General features: G+C 42.1%; 4 protein-coding genes across 6 annotated transcripts; 1 reads left to right on the forward strand and 3 right to left on the reverse strand.

Annotated features, from left to right (window-relative positions):
- Nucleotides 1-644: 644 nt before the first annotated feature.
- LOC139636103 (mitochondrial adenyl nucleotide antiporter SLC25A23-like) lies at nt 645-10,171 on the reverse strand. Of its 3 annotated transcripts, XM_071503809.1 has the most exons (12): nt 9,703-10,171; nt 8,180-8,396; nt 6,169-6,292; nt 5,965-6,052; nt 4,898-5,009; nt 4,616-4,774; nt 4,323-4,475; nt 3,670-3,783; nt 3,345-3,512; nt 3,114-3,261; nt 1,742-1,924; nt 645-1,264 (listed from the first exon to the last, which is right to left on the reverse strand). In XM_071503809.1, the coding sequence occupies exons 2-12, from the start codon at nt 8,372-8,374 to the stop codon at nt 1,254-1,256; spliced, it is 1,455 nt and encodes a 484-aa protein (XP_071359910.1). In that variant the 5' UTR covers nt 8,375-8,396; nt 9,703-10,171; the 3' UTR covers nt 645-1,253. The 3 variants fall into 3 exon arrangements, with proteins under 3 accessions (XP_071359910.1, XP_071359909.1, XP_071359907.1); XM_071503808.1 differs by having other exon boundaries at nt 645-1,924; nt 9,690-10,171; XM_071503806.1 differs by having other exon boundaries at nt 645-1,924; nt 9,703-10,170.
- Nucleotides 10,172-11,239: 1,068 nt separating this feature from the next.
- LOC139636108 (regulator of G-protein signaling 5) lies at nt 11,240-13,426 on the forward strand. The gene is made up of 5 exons (XM_071503817.1): nt 11,240-11,446; nt 11,572-11,628; nt 11,717-11,769; nt 12,626-12,789; nt 12,933-13,426. The coding sequence occupies exons 1-5, from the start codon at nt 11,403-11,405 to the stop codon at nt 13,098-13,100; spliced, it is 486 nt and encodes a 161-aa protein (XP_071359918.1). The 5' UTR covers nt 11,240-11,402; the 3' UTR covers nt 13,101-13,426.
- Nucleotides 13,427-14,160: 734 nt separating this feature from the next.
- On the reverse strand, nt 14,161-16,925 carry cunh19orf53 (chromosome unknown C19orf53 homolog). Its single transcript, XM_071503819.1, has 3 exons — nt 16,769-16,925; nt 15,488-15,543; nt 14,161-15,377 (listed from the first exon to the last, which is right to left on the reverse strand). Exons 1-3 carry the CDS (start codon nt 16,857-16,859, stop codon nt 15,231-15,233), a joined length of 294 nt encoding a protein of 97 aa, XP_071359920.1. The 5' UTR covers nt 16,860-16,925; the 3' UTR covers nt 14,161-15,230.
- Nucleotides 16,926-17,001: 76 nt separating this feature from the next.
- mri1 (methylthioribose-1-phosphate isomerase 1) lies at nt 17,002-27,653 on the reverse strand. Its single transcript, XM_071503815.1, has 6 exons — nt 27,096-27,653; nt 25,931-26,154; nt 23,718-23,887; nt 23,446-23,622; nt 23,109-23,333; nt 17,002-21,932 (listed from the first exon to the last, which is right to left on the reverse strand). Exons 1-6 carry the CDS (start codon nt 27,225-27,227, stop codon nt 21,799-21,801), a joined length of 1,062 nt encoding a protein of 353 aa, XP_071359916.1. The 5' UTR covers nt 27,228-27,653; the 3' UTR covers nt 17,002-21,798.
- Between the last annotated feature and the right edge of the window lie 160 nt (nt 27,654-27,813).

The raw sequence follows: 27,813 nt of genomic DNA on the forward strand, positions 1-27,813 counted from the left end.
AGCAATAGGACCTATATCATATTAACCTCTGCAAGGGAGGTTATGGTTTCACCAGTAAAATGGGAGGGATGGGGGATGGGCCAGGGAAGAACCCATTCAATTTTGCTGATCCGCTGCAAGGTGGCTAAAAGCCAGTCAACATTTATTTATTTATTTATTTGACACATCACTCTATTTCTGCATTAATGAAGAAATCTATATAAAACACATTTTTGGATGTAGATTATTCATAGTGCCCTGAATGTTGTACAAAAATAGATTTTTCTTTTTCTGGTTACCTCTGACCTACATGCATATCTGTTAAATGATTTTTACTTTAGTTATCATATAATTCATTTTGGATAGCCAATGATCAGTATTGTCATTACCTTCCAAGGAAGTTTCCAAATAAAACCAACGCATTTTGTGATAATCATAATGTAAACAGAAGCTCAATTTAAAGCCAAGTAAATATTTATTAATTATTCAACTTTATTCTTTGTTGTCTTTGTGTATGTTGTATTATAAACTTGCCTTTAGGCAAATCTCATATTTTATGCATGTTCAGATTACCTGGCGTGCACTGACTAAAAGACTGTCAGGGTTGCACTGGCAACAACCAAGGTGCCAAGAAATAGCCTCAGTGCAGTTTGACATCTGTGACATAAAATGGAAACTAAATGGCATTTACTTAACAGAAACAGCACCATGCATGCATCTATTTGCACATTCCATAATAAATACAGACACATAAAAAAACTGGCATTAAAAGTCATTTCATGTCATGAAACAGACTGTTACCTCTTTACTATAATGTCAGAACTGCACATTGTGCACATACAGTTTATGAAAATACTGTGTGGCACTGGACCCTGTAGTGTTTCTTAAACGTAAGAAAACAAAACACATCTCTCTGCAGAGGAAGACTTAAATAACACAAGCATTTACATGAAAGGTTGTAATGAATCTTCTGTGCTTCTTGATATGGCTTTGGCAGTTTCCCTCCCGTAAAACATAAAGTATATTGCTGTGCTTCACTCAGTAGTAACACTTACAGGCATTTCTTCCTGTTTTCACCATTTTCAATTTCAGTCGTGTCCATGGGATCATTCAACAGTTAAGGCCAGTAATTACCTGCTGTTGTTTGGTAAGTGTTGCTGTACTTTAGTATTTGTAACATTTAAGATATGTCAATCAAAGTCCTGACTCTGTAACTTCTGGTGGGCAGTGACTTCAGGTTCCACTTAGAATATTGTACCAGTCCTTTATCTTCTCTATGTATCACCTAGGAGAAAGAATATTGCTGTAGGAATGTGACATAATTCCCAGGTTTGATTGCAGCTTTTACCTGTTTGTTCTCAGGCAAGTTCATGCAAGTTTCCATCCGTCCAAGTCAGTGCAGCAACAGGAGGTTAATTGGTTAGCTTCAACACAATTGTTGGCATGCACTGCAGTGCAATATATCACACTTGAAGCTCCTCACAGCAGCTGCCAGTTCAGGTGTGGTCATCCAAATGTGAGGCTTTCACAGCAGATTATATAAAGCTGATCCGCTGCTCTGTTTTCCTTTTAAGGTTTATTTTCCAGCATATCATACTCAACTCCGAAAAGTCAGTACTTGCGATCACAGGACCGTGTATTCATCCACCGTCAAGGCCCATTTCCTCATGCACTGCCAACACATCTGAACGTGCTTGTAGATGAAAGCCACCACCAAATCGTCTATCGTTCTTCTACCCTTTCCCTTTCCCAGCGCGCCTACCCTCAATGTCCACTCCCAGGACTATCCTCGTGTATTCGTAGACGACGTAGGACACGCTGACAGCAGGAATGACTTTCAGCAGGTTGGGGGAAATCCCTCTATAAAGTCCGGCCACGCCCTCCTGGGTCACGATGTTGTGAAGCAAAGTCAACATGGAGGGTTTAGGGGCTCCCTTCTCGAAAGCTGAGGAGAGAGAAAAAGGCCTCACTATTGCTCTCTGCTCTCTCACTAGACATAGGCCTACCTCTGCCACACTCTGGGTATCCAGCGTTAACTAAAAAAGTAATGTTCAGTCCGGACAGTTTCTGTTCTTGTTCATTTGTGTGACTAAGTTCATGGACTCTCCTTGGTGGTTTTGTCTTGTTTAGCTCATTACTTACAAATGCAGTAAACAAACAGGTGTTTGCTGTATCATGGATGAGAGAACAGATTTGAAATTATTTTACTGCTTACCATTTTCCAAAGCATACCATGCATCCAGAGTAACATCAGAAACAGTGGTTTAACCACTTACTTAGTTCCTCTTAGGATTCAACCACATCTCCCAAACTCCACCACATCTTGTGGTCCTCCTGAGGAGATGAAGTTAGGGAGGAGGAAATAAAAAGCTCCCAAAAAAACTATCAGTGGATCCAGAGTTAAAATTTTCTCAAATATATATATTATAAGAATGAAAGTTTTAGATTTATTTCACACCAGTGTTTTACATTAATTGAATAATAGAGGCTTTACCATTGCTTAAGAGAAGCCATCATTCACAATAAACATTTAGTGGCCTTTATTATTGCTTTGTCATATTTACATGAGTGTCACATCATGAACTTTTAATCTCAAACTTCATCCTTTTCATAACGTCCATGTTAACATTGTTTGTTTGAATTTCTGACAAACATCCGTAGATTAAATTATTTTCAGGAGCAACTTTGATTCTCAGGCCAAACTGAAATGAAACTAATGGCTCACTCAGAGGGATGAAATCAATCTTATAGATTATAGTATGCTTTGGAAAATTTCTAACTGTAGATAAAATTATTGGTATGGTCCTTTATCCAGACTTTCACAGTTTTCAAGTTGAACATGCTTCTTTGTACATGCAGACAGGGGACAAATTAAAGAAGAAACCTAAATAAACGAGTGGAGGAACATAACGAATGCATTCTGTTGATTGGTTGAATGAGTATAAAAAGGATGTGCATGTGATTTGTGAGGAAAATCTTCTTCAGTAGAGCTCAGAGAGTTGGGAAATCTATGCAAAGCAGCACTGAAGCTGTTCTGGAGACTTGTGGTGGCTCTACACTGGCTCTAAGACACTTTATTGTGGATTTCTCTTCATTTGTCACCCACCTGTATTTATATTAGCATGACCCCTTACCCTGTGCCTGCATTCTGGTGCGGATCAGTGCCAGTGGGTAACTTGCCAGCTGTCCACAGGTGCTGGAGACGGCACCACAGCCGACCAGCACCATGACCCCTGGGTCAGCTAGACCTCTGTTCCTGTTCAGCCAGGCAAACTTCAGAGTCTGGGGAATAAAGAGAGCGAGAAGAAGGTAAACACTGAGGAGATACGTGCTCTGAGAGCTGTGTGCTGTCATGTCTCGCTGACCTCGTAGACAGCCAGGTCGATGCCAGCGTAAGGGACAATAGCCAGCATGTTGGGTACATAACCCTTGTAGAAGGCTGTGACACCTTCCCTCTGCAGGATCTGTTTGGCACAGTGTGCTATTCCTGAGTACTGGCCTGTTTTTCTCAGTGTGAGACGGGTCTTCAGCACCTGGAAGGAAAACAGAAAGGAGAGATGGAAAGGAAAAAAGAAGAAGAGGGAACAGAAGGAGCAAACAAATCAATCATTTCACTGGCCATGCAAGACAGGAAGTGTGTTTTCTTCATCCTATATGAATATTTTTAAATGTCTATTAGCCTGATATTACCTCCATTGGGTAGATGGCTGTCTGAGCTATAGCTCCGGCCAGACAGCCGGCGACAAACCTCTCATAAATCCTCAGATTTCTTTTTTCATTTCTGCCACGCATCACACTCTTGATCTACGCAGAGTTACAGAGAAACAGAAAGAACAAAGGGAACATAATTTGAGAAAGTGCTACGATCATAGACAAACAATAGGTTATTACATGGAGTGTTGCTTAAAAAGACAGTTAAACATTTCAGGAAATACATACATTGGTTTTCTAGTTGAGAGTTAGATAAGAAGTTGACACCACTCTCATGTCTGTCTGTTGAATATAGGACTACAGCTAGTAGCTGGTTAGCTTCATTTAGCATTAAGACTGGAAACAGCTGGCTTGGCTCTGTCTGAATGTAAAACATCCATCTACCAGCACCTCTAAAGCTCACTAATTAACATGTTATAACTTTTTTGAATCCATATAAAAACCAAAGTGAAAAAACAATATGTCGTGGTTTTATGGGGATTTCTGTGCCGGATTATTTCTTGGCTGGGAGCAGTGACTTCCTAAAGTCCTTTGGCCACTGTAAGGTTGCAACACAAGCAGCAGAATCTCCAGGAAATTATATCTTTCATTACTTATGCTAAACTAAGCTAACCAGCTGCTGTCTATTCCACCTGTTCATAAGCTGTGAACTTGATTGCAGTTTCTGGGGCAATTTTAAGGACATTGATTCCATTTCCTCTCCACAATGACCGCAGACCTCCTTCTTTCACCATGGACTGAAAACTGCTCAGCACGTTCCCTTTGAAATCAGAGGAACCATGAACCTGCCAAGAAGGTTACGACTTTGTGTGAGGCAGTAACGGCCGACTGAAACAGAAGAACTTCTCACATGAGCGGTAATACATGAATGATCATTTGGTTCAGGCTGATCACAGAGGCGAGATCATAACTGTCCCTGACTGACCTGTCTGAAGACTTTGAGACGGTCCAAGGGGGCGGTTCCTGTCCGAGATACAGATCCAGCCATGGCTCCAGCCATCAGCTGCCGCCACACATACCCAGACTTCTTCTCCTCTTCTGAAAATTCATCTGGGACTGTCAGCTGCTCACCTATATCCAGCATCTACTGAAGCAGTGGTGGTTGGAATAAGGGCAAAAAAATGAGGATAATAAAGGGGAGAGAAGAAGACTGACAAAGTTGAGCACACAAAAGTATACACAATGCTTTTCTTGTGCATAACCTCACCATTGAACGTTTCCAGTAGCGTGCCACATCCTCCATATTAGTGAGAGGGTTAAACAGGAAGTGGTCTCGCCACTCATTCCAGTCAATTGTCATGGTACCATCCTTGTCAATACTGGGTGAAAAATAAATGTAAACAAATGTTGGAAATTATGTAAAGCTGAGAACTCATAGCAGAAAGTAGAATCATTAAAGTTGGCACAAAGTTTCAGAAGGAAGGAAAAATACTTTAGGAGAAGTCATTCAGTGCCTTGGCAGTACAACAATGTATGAAAAGATGCTTCTTGGTTTACAACAATCGAACCTAACAGAGGAACTGAATGTGCAAAACTTAAGTTATCTTCTACTTGAAAAGAGGAGGCTACTGTGGCAGGGAGCAGATGGATCAAAGGACACATTGCCTGAGTAATTTTGTAAAAGGATTCTTATCTGAGAGGAGATAAACTGGAAGAATATCAGGTAGAATGAATCATCCAGGCTTTCACCATGAGAGCAACCACCATGTTCTGCTATCATCTCGACACCTCTAGGCCTGAGCCAGCCAGATGAAGGCCTCACATGTCTTTTGCATTCAGAAAGAGTGAAAGTTCAATGCATCATATCAGGATGCAAAGCTCAGATGTGTGATATCTAAATAGCTAAAAATCTAAACTCACTGAATTTCAAAATACTTGACTTACAAAGCTGCGAAACTCCAACTTGTAATTATTTACTCAACACACTCAGAGACCAGTTTCAGGAGGAAGTGCAATTTGTTTTGCTTAATTTTTTTCATTGGTTTCTTGGCTGCTGTGGCTGTGCAACATGGTAAAGCTGACATTTGCTGCTGGAATTTGGATTCACAACTTGAGCTAATCCTTTAGCCGTTTACTGTTTGTGTAAACTGGTTTCTGATCTACTGTTAGAATGAGTTCAGCCTCAACATTGTGAACCAGTTGACAGCCCAAGTGTAAATATGCAACGGTAATGCAGATGAATAAGAGCTGTTAACATCCGAGTTAGGTTTTTATATTCTGTGGAGAATCTTACTTTAGACCCTGATATCAGATATTAACTCACTGTTAGCAGACCTTAGCAAAATCCTGGTGGCATCTTCGCGGCTGATGTCCACACCAATGGAGCGCAGACAGTGCTGGATCTCCGCTGCATCTATCATTCCTGCAAATGTCCACCAATCACACACGGTGAGAAATGACAGTTTGGAGATCTTTTTAAAAATTATCTCATAGTACAATTAAATATTATTTCAAGTGTATTGATAGACTTTTACAGACCATCATTGTTCCTGTCGAGCCTGCTAAACATGAGTTTGAGCTGTTTTTCATGGTTGCGGAGGTACTGTGTGAACTCTTCAAAGTCAAGGACTCCATCCTGGTTGGTGTCCCCGGCCTCCACGATCTGTAAGCAGAGACATCGAAATCAATGAAAAATAAATGTCTGTGCATTCGGAGAATATTTAGTCAGGGGAAAAAAAAAACCATACAGTGAATTATGAGATTGGTTGTAAACATGCCTGTGTCGTACTGTTCAGAGAGCTGCTTGACCTTTCTTTCTCACTGACAGCAGGTCACAAATATACTGTAGCCTATCCACACCGGGGACATCAGACATCATATCATGATGTTGGATTATTATATGTAAATGCAGTCTATGATTAATAATGTACAACAACATACGTTTGCAGGATCTATCAGTGCAAACGGAGGAAACCCAGGCAGCTGCCAAATACCTTAAGATCATGATTACAGTCCTGGCTTGCAGTCTTTAAATAAACATCTACCTTGCCATCTGTTGGACAAATAATGCTACAGCATGTTGTGTATCTGAGCATAGACCTACATAAAAATGTGTAAAATATTGTACAGTTTGTGTTGATCTAATTAATCTAATTTGTCTTGAAAACTACACAACATATACGGCTGTTACAAAAATGCAAAGTCTCCTTCATCATCTGTTTTCATAGCATGAAAACAGATGACGAAAGAGACTTTGCATTATTTTATATTTGAAAGATATAAAATAATGACATCTGTTATTGACCAGCCATCTGTATTTATGGCAGTTGTTTATGCAAATATTTTTTATGTGGTTTTGTTAATTTATTACAGCACAAACATTTCATAGTATTTTAAACGCATATGGAAGCTACAGTTTTGGATAACCAAATCAAATACCAATCTGAAAGGTCAGAATGTGATTTATGATCCTTTAAAAAGCAAACCTTCATCTATAAACAAATCCATTACTGAACTCTTGTCAGACGGTTTTGTAAAAGTCAGCACAGAGAATGAAACTATATGTAAAAAATATGATGTAAACAAATAATAAATGCAGATTGTTTCAATGAGAATGGAAATATAGACAAATAAGAAATGTTACAGAGGAGAAGTTTCACAGTTTGAACAATGATCTATACATGAAAAGAGATCAAGTCTGGGACCCAGAGAAAGGTTACCATTCTCATCTTTCAAAGTCCTGCTCCTTGTACCGAAATAGACAGCATGTCATGTTTTACATATCCACACACACACACACACACACACACACACACACACACACACACACACACACACCACCTCTTCCCATAACCTAAACCTTAAAGTCTAAAATTTAAAGATGCCCCTAGTGGGGACTGGGGTAATGCTGCACAACTGTGTATACACGTTTCCCACAGCATGAGTAACACATTATCACACACACAAACAAACACACACTTACACACAGAGGAGAGGGAGAATGAAGGAGCACAGGAGTGACAGCGTTTGGGCGTCCCACACACTTCTTGCCAAAACAAACAGACACAGACAGACAGAGAGGAGAGAGACAGACTGTGTGTGTGTTCACAATACAGTCACGCTGCCGATGTTCTTGGCTGCTGCTGTTGCACAAACAACAGGACGGCAGATCGGAGGTTCACAGGCCCTCGTGTTTGATTTGAAGAGGAGATGAGACATTCAGTGATCAATCCTTCTACTTTATTTACAGAGAGGGAAATCCCGGTGAACACCCGCCCTCCCTCTGTCACACACACACACACACACACACACACACACACACAATGACATACAGTATGTACAACAGGCCAAACCAGTGGATAAGTCTGAACATTGGCCCTGTCACCGGTCGGGCAACAAATGATTGCAAACCTACCACTTCCACCTCATTGGTTGGTCAAAACTGTCATCCTCACTAACTGTGTTTTGCGTAACGTAGTTTTAGTAGAAAACTGCATTTTATCCCTGAATACAAACAGGTGTGTATAATACAGGTGTCTTGCTGTCCTACCCTCTCCAAGGAGCTCCTGGAAAGCCCTCGGCCTGACAGCCCTGTCCGCAGTTCAAAGATGTCGATGCGTCCATCTTTGTTGAGGTCCAGCTGGTCGAAGAGCTCGGCCCACCTCTTCTCCCTCTCACGGTCTCGACCGGGGGACTCACTGTCCTGGCAGCGCGCCCAAGGGAACCAAGTCCGTTGGGCTCCCATAACTGGTACCACTCAAAGTCAGCTGATGGAAAACAGGAGCATCAACTCAGTCACAACAGCAACACAACAGACACACAAGAGTCATTACATTTTGTCGAGGCTTCAAACATTCACTATGAAATCATATTCCAGGACTTTTCAAAAGGTTGGCATTAAAGGCATCAGTAGATGCAGTTTAATCCAAACTGTGATGTACATTTACTTAGACTAGTGGTTCTCAACCAGTCGGTCGTGGACCCAATAAGGGGCCACAAGATGATTCTGAGGGGTCATCATGAGCATTGTACTTCCACTTCTTTTTAAAAAAAGGATCAAAATTGATGCAGTAGAACCACAGATAACCTACATTACCCACAATGCAACGTGAAGACCAGCAGTTTGATCAGAGATTTAGGTGTGTTATGATGGTAGACTACATCTGCCACTGCTGGCCTAAAGCAGAGAAGAGGTGCAGGCTTTTTCAAACTTGCAGTTTTCAATGACTCAAGTTACATCACATGAGGCAACTTATCAGAGTTTGTGCGGCTCCCTGGGGGCCACCGAAGGCTTTATACAACTTTTACACATATGCAGCACTGGTCCACAACACCCAAAACAGACTTGGATCTATAAAGTGGACCTTATACGGGGAAATGAAAGAAAAAATTCCTCTAATTTTATCAATGTTTGGTTGAACTGACAAACAACCATTAAACTTGTGCAACCAGTCACAAGTAGACATTATTTTATGATGTCATGCAGCCAAGACCCTGGGTGACATTGGATTTAAGGTATTACATGGTGCTCCTGTTATTTTCGTCCCACAAACATAGGGGAGGTATAAATTAGCACCATTAGATCCAGCAGGGCGCCACAGCTTATTACAGTTAGGTGAGTTGCATCAACAAGTTTGCCTCAAAGTCAGATTGCACTGGAGGACAAGTTGTGGTTTGAGTGAGGCCTGGAAGATAGAGCTGTTTCTGTGTGTGCCTCCTCAATTTGATCACTGAAAAAAAAAAATCCAAGGCATGTAAACACAGGACAACCACTGTTTTTTATTGGTAAGACGTTTCCTCAAAGTGGGCATAACTGAATGTGTAAGGCCTGTGGGATCCCGTAGATTCACCACACGGTCTGTTGAGTGGAGCAGAAACGTGTTTGGCGACATTGCAGGTTTTTACATTGCAAAGAAATGTGCAGGTTGATCCACACACGGACAGGAGCGATTTGGCCTCCATGCAGACTAAATTCACGACGGACTTTAACTTGATCCTCACATCGTTAGGACGCTGTTGTGGTCTAAGAATAAAAACTACGAGACCATTTTGTGACTCACTGTGCGTGTTTACCTCCAGACCGACCCGCCGCCCACGGTCGGACGCAGAGGATCGGCTCTCCAGAAAGCAGCCAGCGGGTCTGGAGACACGGTGAACCGAGCCTGACAGCAGACAGACAGCTCCCTCCGGATCCGGCGGGTCCAGGAGGTCTCGAGCTTCACCGCCTCTGATCGGGCCCCGTCTCGCAGATTTCACAGCGACTCTCGCCGAGGAAGCAGGAAGCGGGGGAAACGCACCGCCGTCCTCCCCGCTGCTGAAGCCTGCTGGCGGCCAAGTGTGTGGAGGATGCGCAAGGCGCACTGGCAATAGTCACTGATCGATATTAATGATGAATGATCCTCAAGCAGAGCCATGGAGAGGATCTGATTTGATTTTTTATGTATTGTCCACATCATTGTATCTTATTTCAGAAGTTATTGATAGGTTGATAGATTCCTCCATTTTCAATTTTCAATTTTGAATAAGATGAAATGTAAAAATGTTTTGAATAATAATATGCTAAAGATCCATTATTATCTACTTTTATTTTTATTTTGTAACTGATATGGACCTATGTGTCTGGAATAAAGTAATAAAGTAATAATAATTTAAAAAAAAGAAAATCACTTTTCAAATATTGAGGTCATACATGATCTGACCAGACACCTAAAAAAGGTCTCATATATTTTTATACAATAATTATTATTAACTGATAAAACGTAATGCATTATCACGGGAAATAATAAACACATATAAGGGAGTGAAAATTAAACAGTTATGACATTAAAATGTTGCATCAATAAAAGTCCAGTAATGTATAATGTAATATATAATAATAATCAATAATAAAACACTCAAACAATCTGTGCTTTCAATACTCTATCTGTTTCTGCTGATTATACTTCTGTACTTTTTCATGTAACACAGTATTTGATGCTAAAGGCCAGACTCGTTTTGAGATGTATAGAAATACTTTGCTGAACTGGGAGCAGACCTGGGGATTGGGCCTGCACCCCCACACATGGATTAATTCTGCCTTAAAGCAGCATTTTTATATGACATAACATTTACAGATACATATACAGTGAAGCACTGACTGCTGCCAAGAAGAAACCTAGAGAACAAGAGTAGGGAAAAGGAGAAGAAGAATATACTGGTATTACAGTTACTGCAGATGTGTTGTAAATAATGAATGAATGTTTGCCTTATTTTGTCCTATCTTATCCATCATCATCAAACACACCCCTCTCCACCCTGCAGTCGTCTGGCTCTCCTGAGATGAGTGATGTTGCCAGCCCACCTGCTGTTCCCTCATCACTTTATTCTCCTGTGATAAACACTCTAAGCAACAGTGTAGGTTTTGTTTATGACACACTTTTAGGTCTCTTAATGATCCCTGACCACACACAAAGTGCAGGTCCCCTTGCTTTAATTTTCCTTTTCTAAATGCTGACTTGCTTTGTATGTCCCTGTTGACAGACCTGCATGCACAGTGTGCACGTACACCACCTCTGTCATTCAGCTGCTTTCATCTCTGTTCACCACCTCTGCACCTGCTGGCCTGAAAGGAGCAGATTGACATATCAGATAGCACCCAGGTAGACTATATAAGAGCGGCTTGGTGTAGTTTGGAGGCTGACTGATGGAAGAAAGCTCTGAATAAAATACAGCGATCAAACCAAGCTTAGTCTCTTCATTTTCCCTTTGCCAGCGTTCTAAGACTACAGACCTCAATGTGTAAGGGACTCTCCTCCCTGCCCTCCTCATGTCTGGAGAAGTAAGTATTCAGCCGGGTGATCATGTTTTGTGTGAATAAGCTGTTTCCTAATTGTGGAGTTTGTATTCTGAAGTGTTGCGTGTAGAGCCTGGTGTGATTTCTTGCGTGTTGTCCGTGTGTCCCAGGGCCAAAGAGATGCGGGTGAAGTTAAGCCATCTGGCTGAAACGCACCACAAACACAGGTGAACCTACTGAAATCTGTATTTCAAATAAGTAATAAATTCAGTGACAGTGAAGCTGAGTTTGAACTGTTTCTGTCTCTCCTCTCAGGGTTCAGGATGCAAAAATTCTGCACGACCTGGAAACTCTACTTAACAGCAAGAGTAAGACACAGTTTTCCTTTTGATCACTTCTGAAGTCAGTTTATTACTTGAACAACACACACACGCTAAGCCTGTGTAACTCCTGTGCTTTTCCCACTATGGCAGCTCAAATGACTGCTGTGAAAAATAGATTTTTTTCTCTTATTATTTAACATTTCCTCTGTATGCAAGTATGAGAAAAGTATACAAAAGAGAAACCCTCTTGCACCATTTCTGTTTGCACACATCTTTGTTCATTACAACACTAATACCTCGGCTATTATTTCATCTTTCAAAAGGTGGAAATATTCAATGAAATAATAGTGACAGTCAAACTATTACGACTATAATAGTTTGACTGTTTGCATTTCAACAGAAACGCCCTGTAGAAATGACAATATTTACTTTTGGTGATCAAAACTATAGAAAATAAATATTATTGTTAATATTAGAGACACCTTGTAACCTTCCAAAGAAGAAATAACACATTCATCTTCTGACGAATAAAAAGCTGAACACTTGCTCAATTCAATACACTCCTGCAGGTTTTGCTGGTATGACCTGGAGCTTATTGCTGTGCTATAACTGAGTCATTTGTTTGTCTGAGTTTTCTCTACTTGTGCTACTATTATACAACATTTAACACCCACTCACTCCCTCACACTCAGTTTTCCAATACCTTGACAATATTTACATTTTACTACCACATTTACAGTAAACTCCTGAAATGTGAAAGCACTGACAGGGGTTAAGATAATGATTGGCTGCATTATTTTCCGTGGCTTCTCTTTCGTTTTACATTGACTCTTTTTGATTTGTCTCATCTTGTTTGCTCCCTCTGGCTCATTCTTCTCTCTTTCGTTCACCCCTCTTCCAGACGGTATGCAGGCATTTCGTGGGTTCCTGCGTTCAGAGTTCAGTGAGGAGAATCTCGAGTTCTGGCTGGCCTGTGAGGACTACAGGGTCTCGCCTTCAAACCTGCAGAAGACCAAGGCCACCAGCATCTACAGCCAGTTTATCAACCCTGATGCTCAGCAGGAGGTTGGTGGAGAGGAGAATGTGATAAAAGACAACCACAGAGAAACAAGACTGACGGATGTCTGTCAACAGTTTAACACATGAAAAGATGGAGGGGAGATTAATATTCAAGAGCTTCTTTTGATGCCCTGCTTTCTGCCCTCTAGGTAAACCTGGACGCTGAGACCCGCGAGGCTCTGTTGAGTGCGATGGACTCCCCGTGTGCCAACACCTTCAAGAAGGCACAGCAGAGGATCTACAGTCTGATGGCCAAAGACTCCTTCCCTCGCTTCCTGCGCTCCCATCACTGCCTGGAGGCCATTAAGGCTTTCTGAACCTACACTGGTTATTACCACTAACCTGCTTTAGAAATAAGTGCTGATGGATCTGTACTGCTGGACATGTTGATTGTATTTCAGCATTTATTTAAATAACAAGCTTGTTTTGTGATTGTTTTTGACGTGGTAGTGCTTTCCTTGTGCACTGTATACAGGATGCATGCTTGTTACTGTTGTGAGTTGTAGGTATAGTTAAAAAGTCTCACACACCAAAACGTAAATATGAAGCTGAAATGCAAATGCAGTTACATTGCACCTCTGAACTACATAAGCTCCAAGTGACATTCACAAAGGATTTAAATAAATACCTCAGAGAAAGAGAACCTATGATGTGGTATTTCATTTTTGTTTTTTTACACTTTTTATAAAGTCTTTCCTATAGCAGCTTGCCAATCTTCCCCTGGCATGGCACAGACTTCTCAGAGTGTTAATATTAAATCAGTACTGCACGCTGGCTGTGGCTCAGGAAGTAGACGGGTTGTGCATTAATCAGAAGGTCGGTGGTTCAAACCTGGCTCCTCTGGGGAAAGTGTCCTTGGGAAAGATACTGAACCCCAAATTGCCTCTGATGGCTGTGTGTCGATGGCAGAGGTGCTCTCTGTGAAATAAGAAGGTCCTGTATGTATGTGTGAGTAAGTGACTGTTGGTTTAATTTAAAGTGTTTTGGTCGATAAGATAGAAAGTCCATTTACCAGGCTACTCATGACTGGTCTTAACACCACCACACTTAGTCTGAGGTAGTTAGATCTGTAATCTACTACAGTAAAACATCAAAAAAGTACTTTTAGTTTGTCACTGATATTCGACAATGAAGCTGTCTGTCACTGGACTCTCTATGTAGCCAGTTCAGGTGAACCAGCGGTGTGAGCTCATCATAACCCGTGAGAAAGGCACTTGTAAACACTGCCAATATGAGAAAGAATTTCACTGAGCCTTGATCGAGCTGATGTCTGTCAACTGTCATCCATTGCTGGACTTTGTTGGCTGGCAGAAAATGCCCACCTCCTTACCAAACATCTGAGACTACAAAAAGAAGTCCTGGAGGACAACTATGGAAGACTTCTCAAAATAACCTTTAATTAAAATACTTCATTCAAAAAAATAAAACACTTACAAACACTTTGCATTCAAATAGCCGATGGAGAGTGTATGGTGATTAAAAGAACCCTGATAAGAAAACCACTTCTAATTTCTTGCGTTCGATCTTTACGTTCTCTGTTTCTTAAATTTGACCAATTTCAACTAAAAAAAATGACCTGAAAAAAGCAGTTTCATTCCAGTCTGGAAAAACCCAAACCAGACTTGCTGCCAGGTGACGCATGATCTGGATGGATTTATTCATCTGCGCTGTCATATTCCCACCCTGCTCACAACAGACTGTTTCAATACCATTAAATATTTATAGAAATAACTAGTGATGGCTGGAACTTGCAAAGTGCTTTGAACATATTTCGTAGGATTCTTGACAGTGACAAGTGAAAGACTAAATATTTTAGTTGAATGCGGAAATTCTTGTGGTACTATGGTAAAAATCATTTTCACAAACCCTAATCCTTATATGTGAGCATTCTCACAGCTGGATGGGAATAAACACAATGAACTGACACAACATGTTTAATAGTCAGGATTTCCATCCTTTGGTTTTGTAAAGCAGGTTAATACAAGACTGTGGCTTCCTGCTACTTCTCAAAAACATCAAACATTATGTGAAGCCCATGTCGTTCTCAGAGAGCTCTCACTCTCATGAGCCTCACTGGTGTTCTGTATAATGATGACTATATAAAATGTGACAGAATAATTAGTACAATTTTTCATGTCCATTCTGTTTTACACCTTGTGTAAAGTCATCTGGTGCCATCATGTGGATGTTTATGTGATGTCCATGGCGCTACACGGCATTTCATTCATTTCATTCAAAAAATGTGTTGTCTTGTTTTAAATTAAATTAAACAAGCATCTCTACAAGAATATCTTATTGTTTCTATACACCTGGAGTGAGCTGAAACATTTGGGAACAGGACAGGTCACATTTGAAATTAAATGTAGCTCACTCATGAGTCAACTCAGTCCTTTGCATTGTAACACCGTCAGATTCAGGTCTGTAGGTGCGAGGTGTTTTATCTGGTCCTATTTGGAGCTGCTTCCAGGACGGGCTGCCCCTGGGTTGCCTTTACCTTCAGGCCCTTTAACCACACTCAGCGGCTTGTGGAGGGAGGAGCTGGCCTTCTGGGTCACCTCCTGCTCAATCTTGTTCCTGATGGCAACTTCTAGACCCTTCAGCGAAAAAGCAGCATTAAAATCAATGTTAAAGTTAAGTAATCTGTCACGCTCACAGATGTATTCATTGTTACTTTAACTGTCACTTTTCTTAAATTTGCCCTCACCTTCTTCAGTTTCTGTTGCTGTACCACCTGAGCCTTCTTGGGTGCGATGATCCTCCCTTTACAAAAGGACAAAAAAAAATGCTCAGCTTGTTTCTCTGATAATTTAAGATCCAGAAGTTTGATGACACCCTTGACCTGGTTGAAATGTGTAGTTAAAATGACCAAGATTGACAAAGTGTATCATAAAAATGTGGTTAAAACTGGATAAAAAGCCAATTTTGAACTTCTGGCAGACAACCACAATGCTGACAATGAGGAAAGAGGATATGGAACCATTGACAGGTGAACAAATGTAATAGACTGTTGTCTTGATTAAAATGACAGATTTTTCTATGTCTGAAGATCCATGGAAATATTTGGGATAACGCAAGTACACAACTCAACAAAATATATAATATAAAGTCATTTTTAGACATTTGGAATGTGTATAATGTGTAAAAGTCACATATCTTCAAATGAAATTATGAATACACTTTGGAAGTCTTCAATCGAACAGGCTTGAAATGTCATTTCTTACACTGTGGAAAAATACGTTGAATGGTAAAAAACTGTGTCACCAGTTGGGACCCTGTGCCTCACACTAACAGCTCCACGGTTCATCTGTCTACATTTCTTACTTTGTAAGTTGTGCTTGTCATTAATAGTATTGTTAAGATAAATTTGAAGTAAAATATTCCTGTAACGGTTACTACCTATCCTGCTATCTACCTATTTGATTTTGTGGTGGAAGCCTGAGATGACATGTTTATGACTTTGTGAACTTTAGCTATGTGGACCTAATAAAATGGCAAGTGAATGTATAATAACAATGGGTTGCTTTATATCATGTTACCAAAAAATCACATCTCTCCATGGCAGGTAATTCTCTTAACATGTCTTGCACAGATACATTAGACATGGGGGAAGTCATATTAACATTTAATGGATTTTTTCCATTTAAAATCACAGCATCAAGCAAAGACAGCAAGAAATGTTTCCAAAGCCAGTCATGTTCAAATAAAGGCAGAGCTAACCGATTTGTCTCTTGTGTGCAACTTTATGAACCAGATGTTGTTTACAACTTTAAAAGGATTTGGTTTAGTCAGCTGTGTGAACTGCTGGACACACATTTTGGAGGGAGGTGAATAACTAATAATTTGTGCTGGATATAAGAAATATCGAGAGTGGAGTCACTTCAACAACGTGTTCAGCTGTTTCCTTGCAGGTCACATGTCGACCTTGTTCGATTAAAAACATTTTTCAGTAACTTAGAGAATAACGGGTGAGATGTTGGAGTCGTACCTCCTTTCTTCGGCCCTTTCTGTTTGTTTTGTTGCTGTTTCTTGGAGGCTCCTGGCCGCTGAGCTTTAAACTTTTTTGTACCTTGAGCCATTCTTGCTAACCGGAAGTACACGAAGTGCTGCTTCTTCTTCTGCTGTCCTTAAACAGGTCGTCTTCATCCTCGTTTGTTTCATTACCGCCACCTACTGTTTTTTTTCACGGTAATAAAATTCACTGTTTGAGGCAGACAAAAACACTTTTCACTGTGGTTTTATTCTTTTTACTGTATTGATGTGAAAGAGAAATCTCTTAATTCATGACTGCACTTTACAGCATTATATTCATATACATATATATAAAAAAAAAACAACAACCCAGTTTTGAACCATTTCCACATGTAAAAAAATTAAACCCAAATCAAGTGATTATAAATAACAACAATAACATACTTGCACTTAAAGAGGCCATCTGAACAACACTCCTTCCACTGTAATTGCAGGCCATACTAATCATTTGATAATACACAAGCACCTGCTTTGATTAATCAAATCAATGTGGAAAATAGAGGCAAGCAGTGCTGAATTTTGGCACCTGATTACTTGGCATGTGTTGGGCTTCTCAAGGGGACATTGGTGGAATTTTAATTTTTTTTAATACAGTACTATATTGCTGCCGCATGGTGTAAAAACATAGCATAAAGCAGACATAATTCAGCTGCAACCCGACATAACACAATAGCCTGAACATAGGCTACTTTGGCAAACTAAAAGCACCACCACAAATTACCTGTCACTTTGGGCTCAAGATACAAATATCAGTGAAATGTGGAGAATTTCAGTCCAGATTTAAAAATTTTTTTTTTTTATTTTCTGCAATCTATCAATCTGCTCTGCTGCAGCCTGGCACGTAGAGTGCTTGTGTTCATGCATTTCAGTGTTTGAGTCCGTGTGGGTAGACGGAGAGGTAGTGTGTATGGTTGAGGAGGCCTCCCCAGTGTGGTGTACTAATGGCCTAGTTACTAGAAATCACAATGTCATGAAATAAAACAACAAACCACAGCCAAACAGTTATAATCATGATGTACTGACAAACAGAAATCTCATACTTCTTAAAGATTTAGAAAGAAATAATATGCGGCTGGTCTGACGGCCACAAAGTTGCTACATAATGTCTGGAACACTGTCTAACATTGCCCCCAAAACGTGTGATGTCTTAAACTGTACAAAAGAAAGAAAGAAAATTCAAATACACAATTGTATTTTATGCTCGTGTGTGACCTACCAGCATCTTTGTGAATTGAGGTTTGATGGGTGGACAGAGGAGGAACAAACAGGGACGAGGAGGAAGATGAAAGTGAAGGAAGGGGCGAGCTTACATTACAGCTTTTTAAAGATATGGACAATGACACTATGAATACTGCAATTATTATCATTGACATTAAGCTTTTTTGGGGGTGTTTCCTCTGGACCTCTCAGCGGTCCTGTAAGTAGAAAGCTGGATTTGTGTTATTTGCCACATCTTTGAATGATAAAGTGAACAAAGGTGTGAGATCGGTGAAGGGGTGGTAGGAAGGTCGACTGGCGTGTTGTGCGGCCGAACCTCTGTCTCATCAAGCTCAGAGAAATAATCGGAGTAATCTAGCCCCCAGGTTTTGACGAAGAAGAGGAATGTGAATGGACTACTCTGTAACTTCATTTGATGACGCACTCATGCACGTGGGAGAGAATGATCAGAAACCTGGATACAGTGTGTTTGAATGTCACTGTGCTAGAGTGTATGTGAATGCACTGAGTGAGATTTTCTCCAGATCTTTTAGAGCTTGATGAGACGGCGGTGTGGCTACGTGATATTAATCAGGGTGGAAGAAGGACTGAGGGTCTGCTGTCTCTCCTGTCATGACGTCGTATTGGTGCGGCATCTGTAAGGCAGTGAGGGCCCTGTGACATTCAGTGCAGTGAGTAGTTGTGTCCCATACAGGTCGAGATATCTTGGACTTTTCTATGATGCGTAATTAATAAAAAAAAACAAAAACAAATGCATTGTAGGACCATTGGCCAGGTGACATAACTCCAGAACTCAGCACACACCTGTCACACAAAAAAAAAAGGCTTGCGTATGACATGGGAACCCAACAGAGGTTCAGTCTGCGTTTTAAAAGTCCGAACAGTCTATTGCTTTTGGGTAAATACAATGTCAGTATCAGGTTTAAGAACTAGGTGCTGCAATGTTATTCTTCAACTACAGCGTCAATGCAGGCGCATGATGAGGTTACGACTGAAACTAATGATTCATTTATTTATTAATCTGTCACCTATTTTTTGATTCATCAAGTTATAATTTAGTGTACGCAATTTCCCAGAGGTCAGGGTGACAAGTTCCAATTTGCTTGTTTTGTCTCAACAATGTTATAGTGATATAAGACTGAGAAGTCACAAATATTCACATTTCCAAATCTGGAAGAAGTCAATGTTTGGCATTCTGCTTACATAAAAACAACAACAAAAAAAAAAAAACAAGAATCCTAAGTAAACTCATTGCTGACATGGCTAAAAATGTCAGTCAATAACTACAGAGAAAACCCTTTGTGTCGTCCTTAATGTCCTTAGCTGCCCGTGGCACTGACCTCAGAGTAGTCTGGTGGGCTGGAAGTCAGTCTGGAGTAAAACAGCATTTTAGTTATGAGAAAGAATTAATCCAAATAGTCAAAGCACATTCTGAAGTGAGCACAAAGGCAAGAAGTGACTGAGTGTCTGGAGTCTGGCCTGATCACAGCCCCTGACTAAAGCGATCTCAGTTGATTATTACATTCCGATTGTTGGCGGCATCACGCCATGTATTGTTTTCAGATGTGGTCACTGAGCTTTCTGCATTGGGACACTACAGTGTGGAAAACGCCCCGCCGATCTTAAAGGAACGGTTCACCCCAGAATAAAGACGTGAAGTTGACTACTGCTCACCCCTCAAGTTTCTGATGAAGTCTGACCCACAGTTTGGCCTCATATTTTCCTCTCAGACGTCTGAGTGAGTGATCGTTTTTAAAAAATCTATTCATACAAAATAAGCACTTTTGTTTCCATAGACACTTTGAAAAACTCTGCACCTGCATCAAGTCAACACTGTGGCTCTTTAAACCTGCAAACACAACATGAATATTTATCATCTTACAGAGTTGATAAGGTGGAGGAGTCTGGTGGGCTGGAGGTCAGACAGTTGTAACTGATTGTTAGCAAACGGTTGCTTACGTACACATCCTGAGGACACAGTCAACGGAAACATTCATTTAGAGTAATGTTTGTGTCCAACTGACAATTGTGGGTCCAATATTTACTCCCCCTCCAGCTCTTTTGGTCTCCAGCTCCTGAGGGAAATATCTGGCTCTTTAACTGCTAAATGCAGCACTATGTACACCAGCTAATCACTAACTTTCTTTGTCCGTTTTTTTGGTTGATGCAGAGTCAGGTGAAAATTCTCTGTGGGTTCGTCACCATGAGTAACACCATAAAATAATTGATTGCAGCTTTAAAGTGCAATATCTAACTTTTCTTGTCTTGTTTTGAAGTGGCTCTAGTTGAACACAAGCTTCAATGGCAAGTGTAGTTTTACATTAAATATAACAGACATATTAATATATTTTGTATTCTTCTGAGGTGTAAAACATTTAAACATCATTTTTGGTCAGCGTGACTTATAAAAACGATAAGAAGCCATTTCGGTATTTTTGTGATTTTCACAAACAGTAAAGTCTTGATTGACGTGCAAGTGAGCAGATAACCAAACTTTCACTTCGGGGGCGAACTATTCCTTTAATTATGATGCCTGTGTTACAGAAATACAACAGCATTAGAAACTTCTCAGCTCACAGCAAAAGCTGTCATGGCAAATATGACACAGATTCCTATTAGCGATTTTTCAGTCTTACAGAGTGTCCTGTGTAGTATAGTGAATATCAGTATGGTGCTAAAATAAGTATGGTTACATATATATATATACATATATATGTGTCTATATATACACAAGTACATTATGATAATACAAATGTGGTATGATATGATGGAACTGGAAATATTAAGATAGAAACAAGGAGTGAGGTATAAATACAGCCATGTATTGTCATGGGCTTCAGCTGACTAACGAGGACTAATCGAAAAATTCTACTTGTTCAAAATTTTGCCACAAAGGGTAAAAAGTGTGAGTGAAATAGAATTTTTGATATAACTAACAATTTCTGGTTGTAAAATCTATGAGCTATAAATGTGGCTTATTCCTCTACAAAAGTTTCAATATCAAACCAAAGAAAATAAATGTGAATATGACATTTCTGATGTCAAATTTAATTTCAAAGAACCACATGTTTGGTTAAAATAGCAGTACCTTTTCCTAGCAAGGGTTAGTTTCTACATATGTACACACTACCAGCAAGGATATGTATATTTACAAGTGGGTAGCAGCATTTTTAGAAACCATGGCTAATCAAAATCACTACTTTGAAAAATCTGTCATGGCTTAGCCTTTGTGGATTTTTTTTTTTTGTTCGTAATTTAAGAAGTCCTCAAAAATGACCTCAGTAGCGACTCATAAAAACAGATTGCCAAATAGAATTTAAGGAATAGAGTCCAGCTATTCGTTGTCGCAGAAGCCAGACAAGATGCGGCAAGAGGGAATGAAAGACAGGATGGGAAACTTAGGAGAAGGTGAAATAGGGAGACCAAAAAAATAAGACAGACATAAAAGAAAGGGGAGACTGCACATGTGTGTCTGCTTGACTCCCTGCAGTGAATGTGTATGTATTTGTGTGTTTGTGAGTAAGAGACTGAAGACTGAACTTTTTTTCTTCTGTGTGCACCACTGACATGTAACAGTGACTGTGCATTTATCAAAATGAAACTGAATGACAACCATGACTCTGTGTGTGTATGTGTGTATGTATATGTGTGTGTGTGTGTGTGTGTGTGTGTGTGTGTGTGTGTCCTGTGGTGAGATGAGAGTGTCTTTGAGTGTCTGACGTTAAGGTGCAGTGGTGCACACGGACCAGCAGGAGGGGCTGAGTGGCTCTAGAGGGCGGTGAGGCGGCCGGTGAGCGCCGCCTGGAGCTCGGAAGGGAGGAAGACTCCCAGCTCCGTGATGATGCCTCCTGTGATGAGCTGGTGAGGAGTCACGTCGAACGCTGGGTTCCACACCTCGATACCTGCAGGACACAGTCCGGAGTGAGCGAGTTCAAGAGGAAAAGAAGCTGCCGATGCTTAAGTCCTGTCCCTGACTTTTTTGTAAGATGTATTTTTAATAGTTTTTGTACATGAGGCAGATGAACAACATATGTCTGGCTTTGTCTACACAGGTCTACACAGGCAACATTTGTTATTACAACCAGTTCACTGATGCCTCTGGTCTATTATGGGATTTGTTGGCTGTATGAAAAATATAGATTCATGGCAGCCTTTGTTGCATCTCTCTCTCTCTCTATGCTGTAAGCTCTCAAATAAAGACTAAATAAAAAAAAAAATAGCCTTGAAAAAAACAAAACAGTATTTTAAAACACCACTGACAGGAAGAACCAGAGCGGAGGAAAGGAAAGAAGCAAAGTTTAATAGAGAGGGAACTGTAAGGTACAAGCACACATCCTCACATCCTCCTCTCCTCCTCTCCTGGGGCCAGTGTGCTCATTAAATGTGTGTGCCTTAATTACTATGATGTCACAGAACACCTCTCTGCTCTGGCAACGTAATTATAGATCAAATGAGTCTATTCAGCTCTCACAAACTCACCTAAAACACACACCCGATGTCTACTCTTACACGCTCAGGCTTTGAACTGCAACATCCCCGATTTGAAACTGGTCTGGGACCTTTGTGTCCCGTCATTCTGCATCTCTCTCAGGTTCTTTCATTTCTCTACTGTCCACTGTTTAATAAAGTCGTAAAATACCCCCACCACCCTCCCTCAGTTGTACAAGCACGTAGCAGCAAGCACTCTCTGAAATCGGAGCCTCACACTTTACTGACCACAAAAATGTCTTTGTACAGGTAACGTGATTTTCACAGAGTGCCGTTCATTCGTCATGTGGCGTTTGAAGCCCTTACAGCCTCTTTCACGCCAGCACTTACACTGCATGTGATGTCAATTAAAGTGCACGAGGGTTCAGTGCTTAAGGCTTAGGGTGGACGCTGGAAGTGGGCCACGCTCATCCAGCTCTCCGAGCCTGATGTTTTCTCCTCGCTGTCAATCCTCTGTTGCCCTCACTGGGTTTTTTTTGTTTTGTTTTTACGTTTTTGTGTCTATGTTCCAGTCATTTTATATTTTTTAAAAACACTTCTGTGTCTTTTCCTCCCTAAGACAAAAACCACTAACATCCCACACTTCTTACCCGGGGCAGCAATGGGGACTCCGTTTATACTGGTGAGCTCCTCGGGGGGGCGCACTTCGATGATGATGTCCCTGCCGCTCTCCAAGCTCAAGTCGCACGACGTGCTGGGTGCGGCCACATAGAAGGGAATCCCATGGTGCTTTGCGGCGATAGCCAGCTGGTACGTGCCCACCTTGTTGGCTGTGTCACCGTTGGCAACCACCCTGTCTGCACCCACCACCACAGCTGAGGGGGAGAACATGGCGTAAAGAAAGTGTTAAGAAAAGGGAAAGAGAGGGGAGTTTGAATGAAGTGACGAGGTGAGACAACCAGAGGACGGAAGCTGACAGACACACACCTGTGATGTCCATTTCTCTCATGGTGAGGGCCGCCATGCTGTCTGTAATAAGTGTAGCAGGGATTCCCTCTGCGACCGCCTCATACGCCGTCAGTCTGGATCCCTGGTTGTACGGTCTCGTCTCCGTGCAGTACACACGCTTCAGCCTGCCCAGCGCATGGAGGCTTCGCACCACGCCTACACACCAACACAGCCATCATTACAGTTACACTGCCATAAATATTTTAACAATCGCCCTCTTTTCTCATTAACACCCACGGCTCCAGACTCACCCAGTGCAGTCCCATATCCAGCTGTGGCCAGCGAGCCAGTGTTGCAGTGTGTGAGGATGGTAACCGAGTCCCTCGGGACGCCAGACAGGATGTGCTGAGCGCCATAGTTGCCGATCTTCCTGTTGTCATTGACGTCACGCTCCAGCATGTCTTCGATCCAGGCAATTACACTGTAGGAGGGGGGCCACGAGAGATGGGAAATGAGAGGAGGCCCCGTCTGCCACTGTCAACTTCATGTGTCCATCACGTCTACAGATACAGTATGTTCGCATCTTTCCATTTGTCCCGGCTTCTCTTCATCTACCAGACCATCTCTTTCTCTCCCTCTCTCTCCTGATATATATCCGAGTCACATCTTTCCTCACGATATCCTGCATTTTCCTTCCTCGTAGTGAGTCAGTGTTTTCTCAACCACCGGTCTCATAGTGTGCACACAACATCATCTGAGATTCGCCTCCACAGTTCAACTCACACCAAGTTTCAAGAATCAGAAATCCAGATGGTGTCCCAGCGAGGTCATTCACCCCCCACTGTCTCAGTTCCATTCTTTAGCCCAAACTATGCTACAGACCTAAATGCCTATAGCATATTTACAGCTTCAGAGTCAAACATGATTAACTCAGAACAGTTGACACGACCCATCCACCCTGCTGCACTGCGATTTTTAGCTACACAGATTCATCACCCAGCACATTTACTGCCTGTGATGGAAGGAAAGGGAATTCCAAGTAGTGTCAATTACAAAGGACTAGGATCGATCCGATTTTTTATTTCCTGATACTGACTCTGATCCCTCTACTGGAGCCATCTGCTGATATGAACTCCCACTCTGACACCAGTGCTTTCTTTTTCCTCACATTTAAAATCATTGTTGGGGTAACTACAACCAGCCCTCCGTGACTAAATGACTGCAACTGATATCAAACAGACTGACTTTTATTATGATATTGATAAAGAAACTGTATCTAATGTGGGTGAGTCACACCCAATCTGCTTAATAAAGGTCAGTATCAGAGCAGATACACACAAAACTGGAGTGTACAGTCCTAACATACCATCACGATCCACTTGGTTCCTATTCTCCAATAAATACAACCACAAACATCTCTCCTGACCTTTCACAGATGCTCTGCTTCTTTCCTGTGTGTCTGCGTGTGTTGCTCTAAACTCCAGCCCTGACGAACTAAAGAATCCTGTAAAAAATAACACCACACAGGGTGTTTCTTTGTCACACTGACAGTCAATCTGCAATGATGTGTACAGTGTACGAGCTCCCCAATTTTCACTTTATAGGTGATCTGATACCTTTCACAACTTTTTCAGAAAGACACCTGCAACTGGTGTTGAATGAGGAAGTGCTAGAACAGGTGCGACTGGCATCAAATGTGCACGGGAAAAACACAAGTTCAGATTACTTCAATTCACAGCACCAGTTTTTACTGGTAAGACTCATTACCCAGTGAGCAACGGATACACTGATTGTTTGCAGATGGAGTGTCTGTTGGCATTAAAGGTGCCCTGTGGAGTTTTCTTGAAAACAAACAAAGATTCTGTTTACAGGCGGAGTGTCCTTGAGGTCTAACAAATGTTTTTTTTCCCAATGCAAATGCAGCTCCTCCCTGAGAAAATATTTGCTAAGCCGTTTTCTTTCTTAAAAGTTTGAAACTTGCGTTGTTTACATCTTACTGTGTACTTGCTAACTCAGCCTTTGGTGCGTAGCCACCACTGGTAGATGAGTGGAATAGAGTGAAACTATTGGCAAGAGTTTGTATTACATCACCCATGGGAATGTGTGTCCTTTGTTTACACACAAAACATGGGGACCCATTCATAAAAACATTGCTCTACAGTGTCAATAGTGATCGAACACATGGGACCTTTAAATAAATTACCGGCCGAGACTAAATTAGTAAATCAGAAAAATCTCAAGGCTTTTTTTTTTTTTTTTTTTAAAATCAGACTTGATCAGTATAATGGAGACAAATGGAAAAGTAGAGTTTCTGTCCAAGTTGCGTTCAGAAAGACAAAAAAAAAAAGGACCACCTGTTTGTGGTAATTTAGTTAAACACATTTAAGGATATGCACCATGTAAATTCAACTGAACTCATTTCAATTCATTAATAACCACAAATCAACTGATACTGTGAACGCAGGGCCCTTGGGAGCCCCTGTAATCCAGGATATAGGCTCTCACTGTCCTCCAACCAGCTCACCTTTCTCTGAGCTGCTCCGAGTTCTTCTCCATGCTCTCGTTCTCAGCGAACTCCATCAGCTCGCGGGCGGCACGGCCCATGTTGACGGCGGTGGGCCTGGCTGAGGTCAGGTGGCACAGAGACTCTCTGATGAAGGTCACAGGGTCATCGCCGCCGGCACCTGCCCGCAGCTCCACAGCCAGGCTGAGGCACCCGACGATGGCGATGGCCGGGGCACCACGCACCTGGAGGAGGAGGGACGGGACAGTTTATGATCACATCTTTGGTTTCTGTGCCAACCTCCCACAGCACTCTCCCAGTTTTCATGAGGATAATTAATCTATTTCCACGACAGAGTTTTAAGTGAATGATCACAGAGCCAAAAGTTGTCCCTGACAGCTTTGACGGAGATGACATAATCTCTGTGCTGGAGTCATTTCTCCCTCTACCATTAGACTCCATTATTATCATGACATCACCCCCTGCTTATGGCACATTCCTTCACTCTGACACACACACACACACACACACACACACAGGATCAAACATGTAGCTGCTGTATTGTGCGTGTGTGCAACTGGACTGACAAAAGAGTGAACGTCTGCTCAGCTCCAATAAATGAACATCTGAAAATGTTCCCAGCTGTCACAGAACTTGAACAACATGCAACTCTCTGGACACCTCAGCACAACAGGGCTTCTGCTGTGGAGAGATAAATGGGGTGGAGGTGTCACTGAGTGCAGCACCACACCAAAACGCGAACAAAAAAAAAAAAAAAAACCCCAGCAAAGGTCATTAATAATTCATCAATAATCTCTCCCAAAGAAAGAGGAGGAGGGGGGGCATATTCCATGGGTGGGTGGCTGTGTGCAGATGCCTGGTTTGTCGCGCTTGGACATGATAATGTGAAAACTGTAAATAAAGGATGGTTTTAGGGGGTAGATAATCGGGGGGTTGTGAGGAGCCGCCGGGTGCTGCAGGTGCATCCAAAACTAAAACACAGGCCGACAGCGGGAGCACGGCGGAGAGCATATGGCAACACATGCTCTGCAGCGGTGGGAGCACAAAAGACCCGACAAATAAAAGACTCATGCACGACGGGGACACATGCACATGCAGCAGGCTGGGGAGTGGGTGAAAGCCCCGAGTGGGAGAGGGAGGACAGAGAGGGAAAGCAGCTCCGTACCTTCATGGACTTGATGGCCTCGTACGCGTCCTGCACCGAGCGGAGCTCATCGTAAGCGGTCTGGTGTGGCAGCAGCAGCTGGTTGAGGATCTGCAGAGACCCGGCCCGGTAGCGGATCGCTTCCAGCGTCATGACCGAGAGACGAGGCGGGATAGCGGGGGGAGATAACACGGGTGGACCGGCTGCGGGCGGGTGCGCGCACACGCACTCACTCACTCACACACACACACACACACACACACACACACACACAGACTCTCTCTTTCACACACACTTTCACACACTCTCTCCCCCTCTCTCTCTCTGGGCTGGTGCACGGTGAAGTGACCGCGGCCTGGCTGTCGGCAGGAGTCCCGGGAGCCCGTCGCCGAGAGAGGAAGGAAAGTGCAGCGGAGGGAAGAGGAGGACGGACAGGACAGGACAGGACAGGAGGAGACGGTCTGCCGGAGCTGCACAGGAGGATGAGGAGGGAGAGGAGTGAGAGGAGGGCAGGAAACCTTCACACACTGACAGAGCAGCAGGGAGGCGGACACGGAACCACGTGTTCAGCCGAGCAGGAAGCCCTCGCCTCGGTGTCCACGCCCACCCAAATCTCGCGGGTTGTCCAATTTTAGCAAGAGTCCCCCTTTTTTTTTTCGTGTGTCTGTGCACCACCATCCCCCCCCTCTCATGTTTCCCCTCTTTGTCAGGGGAGGGGGGGAAAAATCTCACATTCAAA

Source organism: Trachinotus anak, unplaced genomic scaffold (genome assembly GCF_046630095.1).
Source record: "Trachinotus anak isolate AG129_WGS33_773 ecotype Australia unplaced genomic scaffold, CSIRO_AGI_Tana_v1 ptg000019l, whole genome shotgun sequence".
Classification (NCBI taxonomy): Eukaryota; Metazoa; Chordata; class Actinopteri; order Carangiformes; family Carangidae; genus Trachinotus; species Trachinotus anak.